The sequence below is a fragment of the Staurois parvus genome, unplaced genomic scaffold, assembly GCF_062004578.1.
Source record: "Staurois parvus isolate SC_StPar_1 unplaced genomic scaffold, SC_StPar_1.0 ptg000422l, whole genome shotgun sequence".
In the NCBI taxonomy this organism is placed as follows: Eukaryota; Metazoa; Chordata; class Amphibia; order Anura; family Ranidae; genus Staurois; species Staurois parvus.
This window is the reverse complement of record NW_028318218.1, coordinates 1,556,307-1,573,152: the sequence shown is the minus strand read 5'-3', so window position 1 is coordinate 1,573,152 and position 16,846 is coordinate 1,556,307. Positions and strand designations below refer to the sequence as shown.

At 47.1% G+C, this 16,846-nt stretch overlaps 1 protein-coding gene across 1 annotated transcript in view; it reads right to left on the bottom strand.

The window, feature by feature from the left end:
* ARHGAP42 (Rho GTPase activating protein 42) overlaps nt 1–16,846 on the bottom strand; it is a 470,299-nt gene that overhangs the window by 82,023 nt on the left and 371,430 nt on the right. Inside the window, exons 7-8 of the mRNA XM_089687254.1 lie at nt 7,130–7,234; nt 4,857–4,986 (exon numbers count right to left, since the gene is read on the bottom strand). Coding sequence (XP_089543380.1) covers nt 4,857–4,986; nt 7,130–7,234 — 235 coding nt within the window. The remainder of the gene's footprint in view (nt 1–4,856; nt 4,987–7,129; nt 7,235–16,846) is intronic.

Sequence of the window (16,846 nt, the reverse complement as noted above, 5' to 3'; positions counted from 1 at the left end):
ACTTGCTTGGGGGGGGCAGTCGTGCGGGCTCAATCATGAGCCACACTAAGTGTGTCTACTTACACATAGAGCGTGGCTCAGTCTACCCCCCAGCTCTTTCTGCTCACAGGATTTATTTGCCAGCAGCGGGAGACAATGGATTTTTCCCTTTACAACCACTTTAAGTGTTTGCTATCTGCCTCTGTCCCCCCTGCCCTGTTAAAGCAAAACTAAAGTGTACATTTTAACAAATGCAAGCAAGCAGGATTTTTTTTTCTTTTTTTTTATTATTATTGCAGAATAGACATGCAATGTCTCTTCTGCCATCAAATAAACCTATATGTCTGCTCACAACCTTCTAAAGAATGTTTCCACAGTTTACATTTCTGCACAGATCCTGTGAGCTGGCATGACTCAACTCCTGCACAGGAGTGACATCATCCTGCTCCGGCCAATGAAGACAGCCACATCTCAGCATCCAGAAGAAGCCAGGGAGCAGATGCTGGCACCGGAGAGGGACCTTGCACCATTAAGGGAGAATAACTATTGCAACTTTAGTTCCACTTTAGTTTCCTCCTAGTTTCTCCCATGTTCCCTCAGTCAGTGTATTATTTCACAGAGACATTGTCTTCTTACACTTCAAAAGACTGGAAAATGTGCTCTGTACTGCAGTTATCTGAAGTAAATTTCATTGTATTCACTGTCTGGGGTTCAGCCTACAAGATATGCCCTATAGAAGATCATATTCCACATAATGTATAGTTGTATAGTTTGAGATAGAAATAACAGTACATGTGTACATTACAGTGTTCTATAGAACTGCTATACTGTAATTACCATATGTAAAGAGTTCAGGAGGCTGGTTTTATACCAAAAAATTTATTACAGAAATGTGGTCTAAAGCCTCCCATCATCCAGGCAATTTATGATCTCAGGTCTTACAACAGCAAGTAATATTTTACATATAAATCTAGTGGACGTACACTATATTGCCAAAGTATTGGGACACCTGCCTTTACACGCACATGAACTTTAATGGCATCCCACGCTTAGTCCGTAGGGTTCAATATTGAGTTGGCCCACCTTTTGCAGCTATAACAGCTTCAACTCTTCTGGGAAGGCTGTCCACAAGGTTTAGGAGTGTGTCTATGGGAATGTTTGACCATTTTTCCAGAAGTACATTTGTGAAGTCAGGCACTGATGTCGGGCGAAAAGGCTCGGCTCGCAGTCTTCGCTCTAATTCATCCCAAAGGTGTTCTATCGGGTTGAGGTCAGAACTCTGTGCAGGCCAGTCAAGCTCCTCCACCCAAAACTCGCTCATCCATGTCTTTATGGACTTTGCTTTGTGCACTGGTGAGCAGTCATGTTGGAACGAAGGGGCCATCCCCAAACTGTTCCCACAAAGTTGGGAGCATGAAATTGTCCAAAATGTCTTGGTATGCTGATGCCTTAAGAGTTCCCTTCACTGGAACTAAGAGGCCAAGCCCGACCCCTGAAAAACAACTCCACACCATAATCCCCCCTCCTCCAAACTTTACACTTGGCACAATGCAGTCAGGCAAGTACCGTTCTCCTGCCAACCGCCAAACCCAGACATGTCCATCGGATTGCTAGATAGAAAAGCATGATTCTTCACTCCAGAGAACACGTCTCCAATGCTCTACAGTCCAGTGTCGGTGTGCTTTACACCACTGCATCCGATGCTTTGCATTGCACTTGGTGATGTAAGGCTTGGATGCAGCTGCTCGGCCATGGAAACCCATTCCATGAAGCTCTCTATGCACTGCTGTTGTACTAATCTGAAGACCACTCAACGTTTGGAGGTCTTTAGCTATTGACTCTGCAGACAGTTGGTGACTTCTGCGCACTGTGCGCTTCAGCATGCGCTGACCCAGCTCTGTCATTTTAGGTGGCCTACCACTTTGTGGCTGAGTTGCTGTTGTTCTCAGTTACTTCCACTTTGTTATAATACCACTAACAATTGACCGTGGAATATTTAGTAGCAAGGAAATTTAATAGATTAACCTATCACGGTACCACCCTTGCATTCACTGAGCTCCTGAGAGCAATCCATTCTTTCACAAATGTTTGTAGAAGAAGTCTGCATGCCTAGGTGCTTGATGTTATACACTTGTGGCCATGGAGGTGATTGGAACATCTGAATCCAATGATTTGGAGGGGTGTCCCAATACTTTTGGTAACATAATGTATATGTCAGGCTTCAAAATGATAGTTAAGAGTCACAGATTAGATTATAGATAACACAATGAATGCATCAGTTGTGCTGCCGATAATTATGAAAACATGGCAGACAGGAAGCCCTTTACTAAAAACTGGAGAGATATCTGGTGCAGCTGTACATGGCAGCCAATCAGCTTCTAACTTAAGCTTGTTCAATTAAGCTTTGACCAAAAAAAAAAAAACTGGAAGCTGAATGGTTTCTCTGCAGAGCTGTACCAGATTATGCACTCTCCAAATTTAGTAAATCACCCCCTCTGTGTCTTATTGAAGATTAAGCTGTCTGTCAGCAGGTGACCATAGTGTCTGGATAGACTAGGTCTAAGAAGGTATGTCAATGTATAAAGTGGTGTTTGAAACAGAACAATATTACATTTTGATTTTTGTTTTTTAGACACACTTTAATCAAATATGTGCCAGTACTCTATTCATATGATTCTAACAAGTTTGAAGCGTTGGGGCTAGGAGGAGGTGGAGGTGAGTAAGTGGGTTTAGAGGAAGAGAGCACAGGGAGACCACCACCAAGGCCAAGGAGCTGACACAGGAAGCTGCAGAGCTGTCCGCTATGAATAGTGGGGTCACCCTGTAACTATACAATATATAAGGGTTAGCGATACAAAGCTGCATCGATTTCCTCAGATACACCTGTATTTCAGTGTTTGGTTGAGTTTTTACTCTAGCATCAGAGCAATAAATAACAGTATGTTTATCTCCTGTTTTTTGGTCATGGTTTACTGTACTGGCATTAGATTGTGATGAATTTTAATTGAAAAATGTTACAGCTATTTCACAAGGAAGCTTAACATTCAGCAATGCATGCCATCAGAAAACACAGTAAGCCATTAATGGGAGCAGAGGACGCAGTAATTGCATGGCTTGTAAGATGTAAATGAGACACAGAAAAATAAAAGGAATGTGTTAACATGCTGAACACCCTCTGCAAAGCCTGGAGCTGATCATGCTGAGCTGTACTGGTAAAGGCAATGCTCCCTTGTGCCATTCACATTCCTACAGAAAACATGAGCCAGCCATAGAAATGCACCATTTGCCTGTCTGTAATTAAAAGGGTGTAAGGCAGATTGAGAGACACATAGCTGATGACTGCAAAATATGTGTACAGGTTGACTTTAAAGTGAAACTAAACTCCCTCAATCATCATTAATGATTTTTAATCCTTATGCTCCTAGCAATAGTAAATATGTTTCTTTATTAGGTACACCTGTTCAATTGCTTGGTAACACAAATTGCTAATCAGCCAATCACATGGCAGCAACTCAATGCATTTAGGCATTTAGATGTGGTGAAGATGACTCGAGCATCAGAATGGGATTTTCATGCACAGTCATCTCTAGAGTTTACAGAAAATGGCCTGATAAAGAGAAAATATCCAATGAATGGCAGTTGTGTGGACGAAAAAGCCTTGTTGATGTCAGAGGTCAGAGGAGAATGGGCAGACTGGTTTGAGATGAAAGGCAACAGTTACTCAAGTAACCACTCATTACAACCAAGGTATGCAGAATACTATCTCTGAACACACAACTCGTGGAACCTTGAAGCAGATGGGCTACAGCAGCAGAAGACCACGCTAGGTGCCACTCCTGTCAGCTAAGAACATGAAACGGAGACTACAATTCACACAGGGTCACCAAAAGTGTACAACAGAAGATTGGAAAAACGTTGCCTGGTCTGAGGATTCTCGATTTCAGCTGCGACATTCAGATGGTAGGGTCAGTCACCGACTCTGTTCTGCCCCTCCAGTGCTCACTGGAGTGCTGGGCTGTGGAGAGGATGTGAACAGCTGGCTCAGGCTCTCATCGGATCACTGAGAGGACGAGCAAGGTAAAAGTCTAGACTTCTGGGTGGATCTCGACCATATGGTTGGGATCTTTTAAGAGCCTGGACCAGCTCTGTGATGTCAGCTAATAGCGGGCTTTCCACTGTCAGCTGAAATCGGGTCACAGAGGTACAGAACAAACTGCACTCCTGTGATCCCCAGGACAAGTATGGCTGAAAAAGTTCTGGCTATACTTCTCCTTTAAGTTCCACTATAACATGCATATATGGGCAGCATGGTGGTGGGCTTTAACCATGGGCCTCATCGTGCATTCCTTGGAAAGCTCAAGAGTAGGGAAGATCCTAGTCTGAACCCACCTGAATGAGCCCACCAGGAATCTGTCACCTGTAGTTGGCCAATCATCTGAGTCTGGGGCATTACCTGCAGCTGCACATATACAAGGGGTATGTAAACCTGTGGCTGCAGGGTGGGGAATGCCCAGTACAGAGACAGTTTCCTAGCAGGCTTGTTCAGGTGGGTTCATGCTAGGATCCGAGCATGCCTTGAGTTCATCCCTACTCCAGCGCTTTGCCGGAATGCATACTCTGGATTCCTCAGCTTTTCTAGCATCCACCGGAAGAAATAGTGACATAACCCTAGCCTAGGTGAGCCTGCCAAAAGCCTGAGTGTAAGGTAAGTATTTTCAAATAATTTCTGTGTAGCTGTGTGAGTGACACTGAAAGTTACTAACCCATTTTCTGTTGAGCAAACAGAGGGGCTTTAAAGAGTCAGGCCCGTCTTGTATATTTTGGCAGAAACGAAAAGCTCATAAAAGAAGCCCCAAAGCTACACCTATGAGACTCACTTTTTTCCTGAACGTATAAATATCCCTCCATTGTCCACTGACTGGGCGGTCGGTAATCTTGGTCTGCAGCTTTCATCCTCTGCATTAGCCGATCCATTTCCTGCCGAGTGCTTTCAAAGTTATTTCTTGTCTGTAAAAGAGAAGTTATACCTGGTGATTCTAGGTCTCACACCATTACTACAAAGACAAATCATGCAAGATGATGGTCGCCCAGCTTTAATTACCAGAGCTGTGCACCAGATGATCTATAAGTCAAAGGCTTGCATTAAGAGAAACAGATTTATGGCAAAGACAGTTTTGGAATTCTTCCCGGACTAAATGTCCAATTAACACTGAATACAAGTATCCTTTGCATTATTTATAAAAAAATAAAAAATATAAAGTGAATCCTGGTGCACTTACATACTTGTTCACATACATTAGCTCTGGTATTATAAATTATTTGAAGTGATTCTGATGCTGTTTTAGGGATGTTTTTGATATGCTGATTCATTTGTTTCAAGCTATTTCTCAGCACCTAATCACATTTGTAATAATATTTTACTTTTTTGTATTCTGCTTTCAATTCTTGATGTAAGAGTGTACAAGGTTTACTGAGAAGAGCTGCAAAACTCTCTGCGGCTGTAATTACAATAAGCTGTCTTCTCATCACTCTTTCTCTGCATTGTTTGACTATACAATCTTATATGATAGCACTTCCTACAAAAGCAGACTACCTTTTCATCTAATACAGAGGTCTCCAAACTATGGAAACGAAGAGTCCTTCAGACTTTGAAGGGTCAGACTGTGGCCAGTGAGGTGTAGAAAATATCCTGGATTCAGTGGGAATAAACAATTCCAGGCTGGCTTCCAGCAGGCTTTGTGGTCAGTGGGAGTATAGAACTTACATAGTGCCTATGGTCAGAAGAAAGAATAGTGCTTGATATCATGTTGGAGGAATAGTTCTCCATCATTGGGGTCAGTGTCAGGAACTATGCTCCACTTTTGGCATCAGTGGGAAGAATAGTGCCACAAGGGCCAAGGGATAGTGTTATAGGCTAGCAAAGGGCTGCATTTGGCCTGTGGGCTGTAGTTTGAAGACCACTGATCTAATGCAAAGGTTCCTTATTGGGGGTATCCATGTTTCTTGGGGGTATTAGGACCAAATGTTGTGGTTATGAGACTGGACTGCTGAATAATTAACAAAGAAGTCAAAACAGGATTCTCTGCATTATTTAGCCTAAAATAAAAGTGGAAAATCAACGTGATGTGTAAGATGACAGGAGAACAACATGGTCAGTAACTGGACCTCCATTCCATACTTTGATTGCACAAAAACAACCACCAAATCTCACTTGTAGCTAGTTTGTATATTTTTGATTAGTCATTTTTATATAAATATGATTACATTCTTATTGTTCTCTTTCAGCTGTTCCATATCTAAAGCCATACTAGTAACTAATTGGGCTGGTGTTGATGATGACTTTGACAGACTTTGACACATTGGGCAATCTGTTGGGGGGTCTTAAATCATACAAAGGTAAAACTTAACTGTCTTGATAGGATATTCATTTTTAATACTCACAATAATAATTTGTTGACACTGCTGGAAAAGGAAGGAATGGACACTGTATGACTGATGGGTCACTTGTGCTGCTTAAAGAGACACTTTGGATGGTTATCTAGTAAGAAGAAACCTTCACTCACTGATATTTACCTACCCATTGTCTCCCACAGCTTTGTTCCTCCATCTGAGCTGGGAGTCTTAATCCCCTGGAAGCTTTGTGTTAGCTGGTGTTGGAGCTTAAGCAAGGTCAGCTTTTTTATTCTCCTTCTCCTCATGTGATAGTGTTTAAGGCTAGGGATTGGCCTATCAAGCCCAAGTACTGAATCCCAGGAGGAGGCCATATGCTCCCCATTCCTTGAAGGGTCAAGTGTTTACCCAGGGCTTCAAGGGTTTAACCAGGGTTAAGAATCCTGACTACAGAGGAACTAAGCAATGGGAAAGCAAGTGCATGGATGGATCTTCGTAGAGGAGGACCTGTCAATTTGCCCTGAAAATCAGATAGCTGTCCAGAAAAAAAGAACACTTGGAAGCAATTCTTCATTCCTCCTTCACCTCAAGCCTAACCCCTCCTTTTTGGCATAATGTTTATTACACAGTACAAGGGTGTTTGATCCCTAGCTATTTTATTTCTCACTTTCAAAACCTACATTTTAATTGGAGTCCTCCTTAGAGTACAAATGTCTAACTTTAATATACATTTCAGAGGCTCAATTATTCACAAACTTACGTTTTGCAAATTGAATTGCAGCTGCTCTTTGTACGGTGTAAATTCTCTGGCCAGCTCGTATCCCTCATGATAGAAGGTAAAGAGACCCTGGAGGAACGCCAGAAGCTGCAAAGGTAAAAAATAAAAATAAAAAAACAAGCAATGAATACTCCAGACTGGATAAGGTAAACAGCAGAGCCTCAGATTTACTACAGATAAGCAGCCACTTGCAATTAATGGTATATCATTCGTTTTAAAAGAAGTCGGCTTCAAGGTTCAATTAAGAAAGGAAAAAAAAAAAGTTAAATATGACTTTGGCATGAAGATGAGTAGCCGGCAATTCGTTCCATAGGGAAAGTGTCCTTAAATCCATGATTTCGACTGCAAAGAAAAACGAATGTTATAATTCAACATTTCACCTCAGCAGCCATCCGCAAATAAATTATTTCAAGTGCTCACTGGTTAGATTACAAGATTTTGTTAAGCCTGTAATTGTGAACCATAAATATTGTTCGTCCTCAGCGGTGGAGGACATATTGGTTATCTGCGAGTTGTAAACGCTGGCACGCTGGAAAACAACATGCATTTGTCAAGAAGAAGACGGAAAACAAAATACCCAGGGTGGATTTTATTCTGAAATTTGCATCTCTAGAATTGTACAAGTCCACAGGAGCATTATTATATCGTATTATTTTATTGTATTATTATTATACAGCATTATTTTAAATGTTAATATACAGTTACAATATATGTACATATATAAATATATATGCATATATTTAAAGTGGAATTCCAGTCAAATTCTAACTAAGGCTTAACCTACTCCAACCACCATTCTAAGACTATTCTATCTACTCTGTAAAAGAAAAGAAGTCTATACTTACCTATTCTGAAGATTCTCTCATGATTGGGTCCCAGCACAGGCTTCAGTATAGAGGAGAGGCAGCGACAGCGGAAGCAGAGTCTGGATGATGACGTCACCCATGTCGGCTATCCCTCCTCTACACTGAAGCCAGAGCTGGGACCCAAACATGTGACCAGACCCGAGCAGCTTCAGAACCGGTAAATATAGACATCTTTTCTTGCACAGGTTACATAGAATAGTCTTAGAAGGGGGTGGGAGCAGGTTCAGCCTTAATTAGAATTTGACTGGAATACAAACACACATGCAAACAATGGCAGACAGGGAGTGTTTGGGGTTGTGCATCTGCACCTGCACAGATGTCAGGGATCAGCAGCTGTGTCCATACCAGGGGCGGACTGACCATTTGGAAACTCGGTGTTATGATCCGCCAGGTGGTGCCTCAGGCTGCCAACTGACAGACCTACTCAGAGCGTGGGGTCTAAGCCCGGGCTGTGCTTTCACCAGAGCCCCTGATGGTGGGGATGGACTTGAAACAGTCCCGGGCCAGGTCACGACCTCCGAGCAGGCCCGCCAGTGGCTGAGGAGACCCTTGGGGACAGGTACCGGGAGAGCCAGATATGAAGAGGATGGCGGCCCCAGCAGGGTAGTAACGGATCGTGGGCCCGTGAGGGTAAGCGGGGTACAGAATCGGTAGGCGAGAGTAGTCGGGTCACACGCAGGGTCAGCAGGGAAGTCAATCCGTAGAATGGTCAGGGCAATCCGGGTCAAACGCAGGAGCAGGCAGAATAGTCAGGACAATCCGGGTCAAACGCAGGAGCAGGCAGAGTAGTCAGGACAATCCGGGTCAAACGCAGGAGCAGGCAGAATAGTCAGGGTCAATCAGGGTCACAAGATAGGTGCAGGAACTCAGGATCACAGAAGACCTTGCGGCAATCTGTGACAGTGCAGGGCATCTTTAAATAGTGCGCCCTGCACTGTCATTGGCCGGCTAGGACGCGCCCCCGGCTGTCATTGGACGCCTGAGGCGCGCCCGCGGCTCCTACTGCGCATGCGCGGCGTCCTGTCAGCCGCGGCTTGCCAGGACCTAGTGCCCGTGTCCCGGCGCGATCCGCCGCCACTGCGCATGCGCGAGGGACGGAGCCGCGATCGCGGACCCTGGAGCCGTGGTCCCTGACATTGCCCCCCCCCCAATGGGCACCCTCCGGGAGCCCCACTGATCTCTCCACCGCGGGTGAGCACGAAAAAACTCCCGGATGAGCCTGGGCGCGTGGACGTTCTGGGCGGGTTCCCATGAGTTCTCCTCAGGGCCATACCCCTTCCACTTTATCAGGAACTGTGTCTGGCCCCCCCTCCTTCGGCAACTGAGGATAGTCTCCACTTCAAATTCCTCCTGGTCACCTATAGTGACTGCCTCGGGAGGTCTGGATTCACGGTCCGGGAAGGGATCCGGTCTGGATGGCTTCAGGAGAGATACATGGAAGACAGGATGTATCTTGAAGGTCTGCGGAAGCTCGAGCTCGTAGGCCACCTCGTTAACCACTCGCTTTACCGGAAAGGGGCCGATGAACTTGGGTCCCAGCTTCCTTGAAGGACATAGCATCTTCAAGTTGTTTGTTGCTAGCCAAACCTGATCCCCTGGTTGAAGCAGTAATTCTCCTCTTCTCTTTCTGTCGAATGCCCTCTTACTGTCCTCTTGGGCTTTAGCGATGGCTTCCTGAATTGTCTTGTTATTGACAGAAAAGAAGTTCAAGATGTCTTGAGATGCTGGTACCGGATTCTCAGGCATCAGATCAGGGAGGAATGTGGGATGATACCCATAATTGGAAAAGAACGGGGATTGACCCGTGGCTGAGTGACTCGAGTTGTTGTACGCGAATTCCGCGGAAGGCAGCAATGACAGCCAGTCGTCCTGAAGGTAGGATGTGTAGCACCGTAAGTACTGTTCCAGCGTCTGGTTTGTTCTCTCAGTTTGGCCGTTGGTCTGTGGATGGTAGGCGGATGAAAGCGACAGCTTGATTCCCAGCGATTTACATAAGGCGTTCCAGAACCTGGAGGTGAATTGGACCCCCCGATCTGATACTATATCTTCGGGAACACCATGAAGCCTAACCACTTCCTTGATGAAGATCCGTGCCGTTTCCGGTGCTGATGGGGTCTTCTCCAGGGGCACGAAATGTGCCATCTTTGAGAAGCGGTCAACGATCACCATTATTGCAGTGTAGCCCTGGGATGGTGGAAGTTCGACCACGAAATCCATGGCTATCATTTGCCAAGCCCGCTTGGGTATGGGTAATGGACGTAACAATCCCCATGCCCTGCTCCTGGAGGGCTTGTTCCTTTGACAGGTGGAACACGTTCGGACGTACTGCTCACAATCCTTGATCATGTCTGGCCACCAGAACGAGCGCCGTAGCAGATCCAGCGTCTTCGTTACCCCGAAGTGGCCCGCCATAGGATGGTCGTGGCAGTGCCCTAGGACCAGGGTTCGCACTTCTTCTGGGACCATGATCCGGTCTTCCTTCCAAATTAGCCCACCGTGGCTCTGGAGGGGTGATTCAGACGGAACTGGTAGTCCTACAGAAGCATCAAGAAGTCGGGAGCGAAGTTCCGTTTGTAGAGCGAGGAAACTCCCAGAAGGTAAGATGATGTCAGGTAGCACAGCGTCGTCGGGGTCCTCAAACATGCGGGACAGAGCATCTGGTTTAGTGTTCTTAGTACCGGGTCGGTACGTTATATGGAATGAGAATCGAGAGAAGAAAAGCGCCCATCTCGCTTGGCGAGGTCTCAGTCGTTTTGCCGTTCTCAAATATTCAAGGTTTTTGTGATCTGTGAATATTAGGATTGGGTGTGTGGCTCCTTCCAGTAAATACCTCCATTCTTCAAGAGCAGTTTTAATGGCCAGGAGCTCCCGATCTCCAATGTCGTAGTTGCGTTCCGCTGGAGTCAACTTCCTGGAGAAGAACGCCACAGGGTGCAGAAGTTCCTTGGTACCATTCCTTTGGGACAAAACCGCCCCTACAGCATTTTCGGAGGCGTCCACTTCCAACACATATGGGAGAGAAGCATCTGGATGGCAGAGAATGGGAGCAGAGGTGAACAATTCTTTGAGCTTTTCGAAGGCTGTCTGCGCTTCGGGAGTCCACTTAAAGCGGACCCCTTGTTTCGTCAGTTGCGTGATCGGGGAGACCAGACCGGAGAAGTTCCTAATAAACTTCCTGTAAAAGTTGGAAAAACCGATGAAACGCTGTACCCCCTTTTTGTCGGCGGGTATTGGCCAATCTAAGATCGCCGTGACTTTCTGGGGATCCATCGCGACCCCCGCGGAAGAGAGAACCAGTCCCAAGAATGTGGTTTCGTGCTGTTCGAAACAGCACTTTTCTGCCTTTGCGTATAGCCCGTGTTGACGCAACCGTTCTAATACCCGTATCACATGACCCCGATGAACCTCCAGTGAAGGGGAAAAAATTAAGATGTCATCCAAATAAACCACCACAAAAATATCAAGAAGGTCACGAAAAACATCATTGATAAAGTGCTGAAAGGTCGCCGGTGCATTACAGAGCCCGAACGGCATCACCAAGTACTCGTAGTGACCGAATCTCGTACGGAACGCCGTCTTCCACTCATCCCCCTCCCTGATACGGACAAGGTTATAGGCCCCCCGCAGGTCTAATTTAGTGAATATCGTTGCTGATCTCAATCTCTGGAGGAGCTCGGGGACTAGGGGTAAAGGATAACGATTCTTTACCGTTATTTTGTTCAGGTCACGGTAGTCTATGCAGGGCCGTAACGATTTGTCCTTCTTCTCTACGAAAAATAACCCGGCCCCGGCTGGGGATGTGGATGGACGAATAAATCCCTTCCGAAGGTTCTCATCAATGTATTCCCTCAGTACTCCTGATTCTGCTTTGGACAAGGGAAAGATACGGCCGAAAGAGATTTCAGATCCGGGTAGGAGGTCTATGGGGCAGTCGTAGGAACGGTGCGGAGGGAGAACGTCAGCTCCTCGCTTACTAAAGACGTCTAAGAAGTCATGGTAGGCCGGGGGAATAACCTGGGAAAGATCGGTGTCACCATCCAAGCACAGGAGGAACCGGGGAACCACGGATCCTGTGACGTGGCAGTGACTTAAACAATAGGGTGAGCAAAATTGAACTGTTCCCTTTTCCCAGTCAATCTGGGGGTTATGGGCCCTCAGCCAAGGGAGGCCCAGAATGACTGGAAAAAGGGGGGATGCGATGGCATCCAAACGGAGGAACTCCTGGTGATGGTCTGCCATTGTGGTGAAAATGGGTGGTGTCTCCTGGTCCACCACCCCTGATTTTATACGAGACCCATCTGCCAAGAAGATGTTGAACCCCCTTTCTTTGGTCTGGAGAGGGATTTTTTGCCGGTGGGCAAAAGTCAGATCGATGAAGCAACTACAGGCTCCTGAGTCAACGATTGCGGTCACCGACAATGTTCCTCCGGGGAGCTGTAAAGACACAGGAATGGCCAGGTAACTCGACTGATCATCCCTTCCTGCGGGTAGAGTAAAAGAAACGGGCGTGGACTTACTCATTTTAGCAGGACAGGAGCGCACCTGATGACCAGCTTCCCCGCAGTACAGACATAGGTTCTGTGATAGTCTCCTTTGGCGTTCCTCGACCGATAAGTGAGAACGGGCCAATCCCAGCTGCATGGGTTCCGGGTTGTCCCCTGTTTCCGTGCTTCGTGGATGGTTCCCTGGGGTTGGAGCTGTATCTCTGGAAGGAATCCATGCCACCCTTTGACCCTGACTGCTCCTTTCCAGCCGACGTTCCCTTAGTCTACGGTCAATTTGAATGGCCAACTCAATCAGTTTTTCCAGGGAGTCAGGTAGGCCTACTCGCGCTAGTTCGTCCTTGAGAGGCTCAGACAGCCCGATGCGGAACTGGTGACATAAGGCCGCATCGTTCCATCTGGTGTCGCCCATGCAACGCCTAAAGTCGGACGCGTATTCTTCGGCTGTCCGGCGGCCCTGCCGCAGGGAGTATAGAGTCGCTTCAGCGGAAGCAGCTCGCTGAGGGTCGTCATACAAGACGGCCATGGCCCGAAAGAATTCGGTCACGGAGTCAAGATGGGGGTCGTGCTTCTCCATCAGACGGTGAGCCCAATCCTGGGGCTCATCCTGAAGGAGGGAGACTATAAACCCCACCTTGACGGTCTCAGTGGTGAACGTGCGGGGTTGTAAGTCAAAGTATAGGGTGCAGGCGTTCCGGAAGGCTCGGAAGCGGCTCCGATCACCACGGAATCGTTCCGGCAGAGGAACGCGGGGTTCAGGAGCTAGGGATGTGGCAACCGCTCCGGATACCGGGTTAGCGGGAGGTCCTGCAGGTGGAGGACTCTGAGCAGGGGGAGTCAGGGGGGCTATTGACTCCATGCGGTCCTCCAGTCGGGCGCAGCGACTGTGGAAGTTCTGAAAAGCCTGGGTCAAGGTGGCCAGGTGCTGACAAATATCCTCTAGGGACGCCGGTCCACTTCCTGGCTCTGTCATGGCCGCAAGGTACTGTTATGATCCGCCAGGTGGTGCCTCAGGCTGCCAACTGACAGACCTACTCAGAGCGTGGGGTCTAAGCCCGGGCTGTGCTTTCACCAGAGCCCCTGATGGTGGGGATGGACTTGAAACAGTCCCGGGCCAGGTCACGACCTCCGAGCAGGCCCGCCAGTGGCTGAGGAGACCCTTGGGGACAGGTACCGGGAGAGCCAGATATGAAGAGGATGGCGGCCCCAGCAGGGTAGTAACGGATCGTGGGCCCGTGAGGGTAAGCGGGGTACAGAATCGGTAGGCGAGAGTAGTCGGGTCACACGCAGGGTCAGCAGGGAAGTCAATCCGTAGAATGGTCAGGGCAATCCGGGTCAAACGCAGGAGCAGGCAGAATAGTCAGGACAATCCGGGTCAAACGCAGGAGCAGGCAGAGTAGTCAGGACAATCCGGGTCAAACGCAGGAGCAGGCAGAATAGTCAGGGTCAATCAGGGTCACAAGATAGGTGCAGGAACTCAGGATCACAGAAGACCTTGCGGCAATCTGTGACAGTGCAGGGCATCTTTAAATAGTGCGCCCTGCACTGTCATTGGCCGGCTAGGACGCGCCCCCGGCTGTCAATGGACGCCTGAGGCGCGCCCGCGGCTCCTACTGCGCATGCGCGGCGTCCTGTCAGCCGCGGCTCGCCGGGACCTAGTGCCCGTGTCCCGGCGCGATCCGCCGCCACTGCGCATGCGCGAGGGACGGAGCCGCGATCGCGGACCCTGGAGCCGTGGTCCCTGACACTCGGGCACTGCCCGAAGGCCCGAGGTCAGTAGGGGGCCCCATGAGTTGCCCCTGGTACGTTTTTCATAGGCTTTGTTGAGTTTGGGCAAGGACACAGGGGCCCCATGATCCCCTATTGCCCGGGGGCCCCATGAGTTGTTAGTCCACCCCTGGTCCATACAGTCACAGTGTCCCAATTGATAGCAATGGGACTGCCTGCAAGGGGATTCACAGAACATTGTGGACCCCAATGTGCAGTCCTGGGATTAGGTCATCTAGTGTCCAGGGCGATGATGCCAAATAGCACCCTCCCAAAAGAGTATAAACATTATGTGTAAGCAAAAATACCCTCCACCCAAAACAATTTGAGCACTACCCTTGACACTTACCCCCTAAGCATCATTTCCTTTTGCAAGCCAACATTCTCCCCAAACAAAAATTCCCCCTCTTCCAGTACAAACCCCTTTTCCTAGCACAAATCGTCTACCCCTCAAGTTTTTCCCTCCTAGCATAAATCCTCTCCTCCCTCCAAATACCCCTCTCCCAGTAAAGATCCCCCCAAATCCGCTCTCCTAGTACTGATCCTTCCCCCACCATCACAAATTTCCCCACCTGGCAGAAATCCCCCAAATCATCCTTATATGAGCAAATCCTTCCTCTCAAATCCCCCTTCCTAACAGAAATCCACCCTCCTAGTACAAATCCCCCCTGAAATCACCCCCTCTAGTACAACTCCCCAAATCCCCACTTCGCTCAGGGCAGCCACCCTTCCTGCCCACCAGGTTCAGCCTTAATTAGAATTTGACTGGAATACAAACACACATGCGAACAATGGCAGACAGGGAGTGTTTGGGTTTGTGCATCTGCACCTACACGGATGTCACATTGAGAGCAGCAGTTGTGTCCTGGCTCTGGGTAAGCATGACACTCACACGGGGTGAAAATTCATATGCCCTGTGTGAACGAGGCCTAATAATGTAAAAACTATTGTGACAGCTCTCCTGCTATCTCACCTTGATTTAGACATAACATTAATGACAGTAGGGAGGACGCCAGCCCCATGATCTGTAGTTATACCCCTGCTCTCAGCTCTTGCATTCTCAGGGTTTAGTGTTAAATTTCAAAGAGGTCTGAAAAGTATTAAGCACTTGCCCTCCAGAGGATTTACCCCCCTTCCTTGACCAGGCAATTTTGTGTACTACGGCTCTGCATTACATTAGATGACAATTGCACGGTCATGCAACACTGCACCCAAATGAAATTTATGTCCAATTTTTCTCACAAATAGAGCTTTCTTTTGGTGGTACTTAATCGCCTGTGCGGTTTTAATTGTTTGCCCTATAAATGACAATTTTGAGAAAAAAAACAATATTTTTGACTTTTTGCTATTAAACATGTCCAATAGAAAATTTTTAAAAATCAAATTTCATTATACATTTTGGGCAAAATGTATTCTGCTCCATGTCTTTGCTAAAAAAAACATCCCTATACGTGTAAATTAATTGGTTTATGTGAAAGTTATAGTGTCTACAAATGGCGGTATATATAGTGGAATTTATTTCTTTTTTACTAGTAATGGCGGAGACCAGCGACTTATAGCAGGACTGCGACTAGCATTCTGACACTGGGGGAACTGTCTTGGTGTCACTGACATCCCCAGTGACACCAACACAGTGATCAGTGCTAATAAAAAGCACTGACACTGTACTAATAGCACCGGGCAGGAACAGGTTAACATCTGGGGCGATCAAAGGGTTAACTGTGTGCGGTGTGTGTTTTACTATGGGCTATGTCTGTGCTTTCCACTGTAAGCACACTGCTTTGTATGGCTCTGCTACGCAGAGCCATACAAAGCAGTCTGCTGGAGCTGACAGCGGAGAGGACTGTATTGTTTACAAACAGTTCTCTCCCCCCATCGGTACTACTCGGCGATCACCGTGTGGCGGCGAGTAATCAGCGGCTGAGACCCAGAGGTTGACAGCCGGGGCCGTGAATGGCAGGCAGGTAGAGCCCTCTACCTGTAAATGCAATATCACGTATATATACTGTATATATATATATATATATATATATATATATATATATATGTGACTTTGCGCACCTCTGCCACCCTGTAGAAGTATTTCTGCTATAGGGCGGCGGTAAAGCGGTTAATAACTCCTTCTCAGTGTATAGATTGAAGGCACATATATAATAAAAGGAATCTCAGTGCTCCCAGCTATGACGATGTGTCTAGCTCACTGTGCACTTCGTCCTTGCACTTCTCCATTATGGCTGCCAAGTGCCACCCTTCCTGATGTACTGGAGAAATGTTAGGATTTCAAAATGTGACCATGGCACATTCATTGTCTTGCTCTCTTTGACCACAATGCTGGGCAGTGCCTTGACATAATCATGTGGGAAGAGGTGTAGAAATTAGCCCACCCACTTTAGGTTCATAAGCCAAAATTCACTCATCTGCTTTTTATGTGACCACACCAAATGACACAAAGATGTACACCTTGAAATTGTGAAAAGATTTTATTACAATTTAATATTATTTACATATCACTTCTACTAAGCTGTTCAAAAGTAAGAACATACAAGGACTACACAGCTACCATA